Here is a 6000-nt window from a genome sequence, read left to right as displayed (position 1 = left end):
CCCTCACCCGCCATGATTTAAAACGCCATGTAAACATACTGCAAACATTGTGTCAACTTATTTCGCAAGTATGGAGTGCTGCGATAGATGGACGGACGCTGAAGTGCAAGCACTTGTAGCAAATGTAGCACTGCCAGTTGTCGTTGGAGATTCTTAGTCCTCCTTCCCGTTCTTTCAATCGCTTTATGCAGCCTATACGTCGACATTTCATGTCCATTATTGTGAAACCCGCAAGACAACAAAAACACCGCTCCGATCACAGCGTCCTCCATCCTTCTGCTGTTAACGTTGTTCTTTGTTTACATTGTTGAACGCCGCGCACAAATGACGTCACTGTGTGTCTTACGTACACTGTCGGTGCGAATACAACCCTTTAAATGGTATTGGGAAATAGTTCGCGCAAAATTGTCCCAGTACTTTAGTACTGTACATTTAGTTCTGGAACTAAAGTGGTGTGAAAGGCCCTTTATGAGACAAGTCTCAGCTTTCAAATTTTTTTTATTTTTATTTATTCCATCAATAAATACCATTTTGTGGCTCTTTAATATTTTGTGACAGATAGTGTCTCAGTTCAAATGGTACTGGGAAATAGTTCGCGCAAAATTGTCCCAGTACTTTAGTCTGTACATTTAGTTCTGGAACTAATGCGGTGTGAAAGGCCCTTTATGAGACAAGTCTCAGTTTTCACATTTTTTTTATTTTTATTTATTCCATCAATAAATACCATTTTGTGGCTCTTTAATATTTTGTGACAGATAGCGTCTCAGTTCAAGCGGCACGTGAACCGATCATCTTTTCATATTTACTAGACAAAGCACGAAATAAACATGAATGAAAATCTGAAGGTATTTTATTTTAACTGTGGAAAGATTTTTCAAGTTTAAGTCCACCGAAGTTAATCGGTTTGTTTGTTGGACAAAATGCCAGTCAATCAATCTCCCTGCGAAGGGTCAATTCACAAAGCGGATCACTGAGTGCTGAAAGTGTAACGGTCATCAGTGCCCTGCTGATTCTATAGCTGCCCAGTACTTTAGTACTGTACATTTAGTTCTGGAACTAAAGTGGTGTGAAAGGCCCTTTATGAGACAAGTCTCAGCTTTCAAATTTTTTTTATTTTTATTTATTCCATCAATAAATACCATTTTGTGGCTCTTTAATATTTTGTGACAGATAGTGTCTCAGTTCAAGCGGCACGTGAACCGATCATCTTTTCATATTTACTAGACAAAGCACGAAATAAACATGAATGAAAATCTGAAGGTATTTTATTTTAACTGTGGAAAGATTTTTCAAGTTTAAGTCCACCGAAGTTAATCGGTTTGTTTGTTGGACAAAATGCCAGTCAATCAATCTCCCTGCGAAGGGTCAATTCACAAAGCGGATCACTGAGTGCTGAAAGTGTAACGGTCATCAGTGCCCTGCTGATTCTATAGCTGAAGAGCTCCAAACTTCCACTGACATGAAAGGTACTGTATGTAATTTTTTTTACTGTACCAAAGCATAAAAACACCAAAATATATTCGTAGATATTTAGGAAACATGCCAAGTTCACATACTTGTTTCTCTGATAAACAACGCTAAAGCCAGTTATTCTACTTTGAAAATGTGCATTCCGTGTCGGAATACCTGCTTTTGTTTTGGTCTGTGTGATTCCGCCCACAGCCAGTTTAACCAATAGTATTTTGACACTCCAGGTTGCCAGAGAGCGGAAAACAGTGTATCGCAGCCATGGAAGCCAGCAAATGAACTGGCTCAGAGATTGCAGATTCTACCCGACCTAAAAAGCCTTGGCATCAATCTAAAAACCTCTAAGACCAGAGGCATATTAAAAAAAGGATAAATAAACTCATCAACTTACAGTGTAAGACTCACTGCTTCCATTGTCGAATGCGATTATTCCCATTGCATGTCTTCAATCTGACAACTCGCTGGAGCGACGCGTCTGAGGAGGAGGGGCTGGGAGAAACAATATTTTGAATTTGGACTGCAGTACCCATTTCAACCGCCAGCTGTCAATATTACATGCTGCACCTTTAACATTAGCACAAAAACTGTGCGGCAGGAGCTTCATGGAACGGGTTTCCATGGCCGAGCAACTGTATGCAAGCCTCACATCAACAAGAACAATGGCAAGCATCAGATGGTGAGTCACGCTTCTCTGTTTGACAGCCTGATGGGCGAGTCTGGGTTTGGCAGATGCCAGAAGAAAGTTAGCTGCCTGACTGCATTGTGCCAGCTGTAAAGTTTGGTGGATAAAGATATGGCTGAATGAGTTTGGTGTGGAAGAACTTGACTGGCCCACACAGAGCCCTGACTTCAACCCCATCAAACACCTTTGGGATGAACCTGAACAGAGATTTTGAGTCAGGCTCTCGTCCAACATCAGTGCCTGACCTCACAAAGGCTCTACAGGATGAATGGGCAAAAATTCCCACAGAAACACTCCAAAATCTTGTAGAAAGCCTTCGTTGAAGAGTGGAAGCGGCAAAGGGGGGACCAACTCAATATTAATGTCAACGTATTTAGAATGCAATTTCATTAAATTCCCTGATGGTGTAATGGTCAGGTGTCCCAATACTTTTGTCCATATAGAGTCCTTCATCTGCGTGTTTCAGATTGCTAGGACCCCATTCATTTAAGATAAACAAGTCTATCTTTTCCTAGATAATGTAACTCTGCCATAGCAACATTCAACTTAATTGACATTATATGCATTTTATGCACCACTTCTAGTCACTTTTACCTTTGTACAGTGAAATTCACCAGGCAACGCATCATCTCAACAGAAATCGTCATGATCAGGAATTTACATGAGGCAAACAAACTTCCCCATTTGGATTTTGAATTGGATTCAAGTTGAACTCGTATGCAAATTCACTGTATAAACCAACATAAAGCTGCTTATTCAGTGTGATGCCCACCACACATTATAGGTCTTCTTTGTGTGTGTGTGTGTGTGTGTGTGTGTGTGTGTGTGTGTTGTTATTTATGGATCCAATGGTCTTGTTAATGTAAACACCTTGAGTCCAACACAAATTTCCCCTTTGGGGACAATAATAAAGTCTATTTCATTTGATCAGATTTCATTTCTTGGGTCCTAAGATCTGTACTTGAGCAAATCACTTCTTACTCAACATGCATAAATAAATTTTAAAATAGAAAAACCCAATTTTAATAGATTTAAGAGATTTTTTCCCCCAACTCAACTGGACCTGACTTTCTGAACTGGTTTTGACAAAGACTAAAATCAGAGACTACAGATCAGAAACAGTAGGTGAAGATTTAAAAGTGTGGCTATCTTCCAATCTTATTTGAAGATGAAATTCATTCTTTGATCCTTCTTTGTGTAGGATATCAGACCGAATCAGACAATCTAAGATTTGGTCAAAACATGGGTGAAACATGAGGAGCCGAATTCCACAGAGGCCCAAGACAACAGGATGTTCATAAATCAGACCCTAGCACTAGCCAGTCTGAAGCAAGCCTAACCAACTCTTTCACAGAACAGCTTTCAACATTAACACAAAAGGAACACACTAATCATAACAACTCAGGAAGGAGATTGTCAATTTTAGGGAACTAATCATTTCTATGCATAACTCCATATTATGTATGTAACCCACGTATCTATGCATTACTCCATATTATGCATGTAACCCACGTGTGTGTCTATCAGGTCTTAATCATTTATTATGTATGTATTTTGAAAAACTATTGAATAGTTTATAGGATCATATTCATTATTTGGGAGGTGTCCAAAAGCCCAGTTTAAGTACTCAGGACACCATAAAATCACGCTCTTCAACCCTTCTCGCCCCTTCTTTGCTCGCTCTTTGTTTCACTCTCTTCTTTTTAGTCATAGCTTTGAGCTATGCTTTTTAATCATGCTTCTTTAGCCTTTTGAGCGTGCTCTGGCTTACACGCCAGCTCCTCCAAAACCATGAGGAGAAACGCCACCTAGTCTCGTCAAACTTTACTTCTATTTCTTTACTTTAGTTTATTTTATTTTCCCATGCTTCTTTAGTTTTTGAGCGTGCTCTGGCTTACACGCCATCTCCTCCAAAATCATGAGGAGAAACGCCACCTGGTCTCGTCAAACTTTACTTCTATTTCTTTACTTTAGTTTCTTTTATTTTCCGTTGAGAGTTTCGTGTTATGAGTTAAGTTTTGCCTAACGACGTGCCTCAAGTGCCGTCTAAAACTTCAACCAGGCCACAACTCCGCGTCGTCAGCAAACGCCCAACCACTGGCTTCCCAAGACTGAACTTCCAGCCAATCAGCGACCTCGGGAAACCCCTTTCGGCAACCAGACAAAGAACAAGTACAACGCAAGTACCTCCAGATTCTAGCTGAACTGGTGCATTTAATATAAATTTTAACCTCATTGAGGAACTCAATGCGAGGGTTAATTAAGTGATTGATGGTTGTTCAGATCTATGCAATTGCACATATTGCTGTAAACTTGGGATTTCACATTTTCATTCTCTTAAAACTCATTCTTTCCTCACTTTCTCTCTTCCTGCAAACTTGTGTGAATGCGTGTGTTTATGTATTAGATTAGTTTATATGTCTTAGATTTATCCAATAAAGTCTTATTCATATTGAAAAGAGAAGTATCTTGTGTTTTGTGCTCACAAGTTAATGTCTTAAACTGCCGATCTTGTTACTGTGCTAATAAATAGTGTTTTCACTATACTTTGGATATTAATATCCATTGCAGAGTTGATGTTATACGGCTCGTTCAATGAATCGCTGGCCGTCTCAGTGATCAGCCGTAAAACAGTGATTCTGTCCAAATTCCCTTTAAAATCTTAAATGATTCCCTTTGAGCTAAATTGACCTGTTTCCCTTACATTTGTAATGTTTATGTTAGCATATGACTGCTATTTAATGAATATACTTGCACATATTTTGGTAACAGAAACCCACATCTCCCCTTTCAGATTATTTCCTAATGAGACCATCATGCATTGCGTGCATGTCAGCAGTGAAATGCATGTCCTCACCCACAGTCAGGCAGAACTGCAGGACGTGTACCGCTCCTTCCTCCTTCAGGAAACTCATAAAACGAAACAACAGATCCTGTTGCTCTCTGATCTCCTTTAAATCCAACTTCAACACCTGACAGAAGAACAAACAAAAGAAATGACCTGTAAGGTTTTGTTCAAGATGCAATAACTCAAAAAACCCTGAAATAATATCATAAGTACACTTTGAAATTGATCAACCTTCTCACTACAACTCTTTTCCTTAGACGTCTTGATAAAACCTGAAATCGTAATATTAAGGTGGCCAAAGTACACACCGAGGATTTTGTGTTGCGTGGGTCTGCAAACTTCTCCAAGAAGGGCACCAGCGCAGATGGAGGGTCAGTCACTGGCTCAGGCTAACAGCACAAATGACAGAAAAAAAAGAAGAAGAAAAAACATGTTTAAAAGGCAGGAAAGTCTGATTGACCAGACTATAATTAATTTGGTTGAATCACTCACTGGAGTATCATCAATGAAAATGAGCACCATGTGATTCACTGTGTCCTGGAAAACAAAACAAAAAAGTGATTCATGAATATGATTAACAACTACAAGAAAAACAACATTTATTTACATTTATACGGTGTATCAAATGCAGCTATTGCAAAAAAAAAACACTAATACTGTAATCAATTTAATTTATTAATGAAAAAACACTAATACTGTAATCAATTTAATTTATTAATGAAAAAAACACTAATACTGTAATCAATTTAATTTATCAATGAAGAACAAAGATAAAATATATCTATGGTTTAATGTCCTCATTTAAGCTGTTTCACTCACAGGATCAGCCACGAAGTCCATTATTGGCAGAAAAACAGAACCTGTCATGACCTCTCGAATCAGCAGGGCCAAAGATCTGAGAACGAACCACAAAGCTTAAACGAATATAGCACAGAAACATCAACTGATCCTCATCACACTTTTCCACACAGCAATTCACACTTAGAGACTTGTGTAAGATGGA

At 38.8% G+C, this 6000-nt stretch overlaps 1 protein-coding gene across 1 annotated transcript in view; it reads right to left on the bottom strand.

The window, feature by feature from the left end:
- LOC107562340 (sorting nexin-14-like) overlaps positions 1-6000 on the bottom strand; it is a 38426-nt gene that overhangs the window by 25291 nt on the left and 7135 nt on the right. Inside the window, exons 9-12 of the mRNA XM_016246976.1 lie at positions 5817-5892; positions 5490-5534; positions 5306-5386; positions 5007-5121 (exon numbers count right to left, since the gene is read on the bottom strand). Coding sequence (XP_016102462.1) covers positions 5007-5121; positions 5306-5386; positions 5490-5534; positions 5817-5892 — 317 coding nt within the window. The remainder of the gene's footprint in view (positions 1-5006; positions 5122-5305; positions 5387-5489; positions 5535-5816; positions 5893-6000) is intronic.

This window comes from Sinocyclocheilus grahami, unplaced genomic scaffold, assembly GCF_001515645.1.
Source record: "Sinocyclocheilus grahami isolate Dianchi unplaced genomic scaffold, SAMN03320097.WGS_v1.1 scaffold819.1, whole genome shotgun sequence".
In the NCBI taxonomy this organism is placed as follows: Eukaryota; Metazoa; Chordata; class Actinopteri; order Cypriniformes; family Cyprinidae; genus Sinocyclocheilus; species Sinocyclocheilus grahami.
Note: the sequence above shows the minus strand (reverse complement) of the source record. Positions and strands in the feature narration are given on the sequence as shown.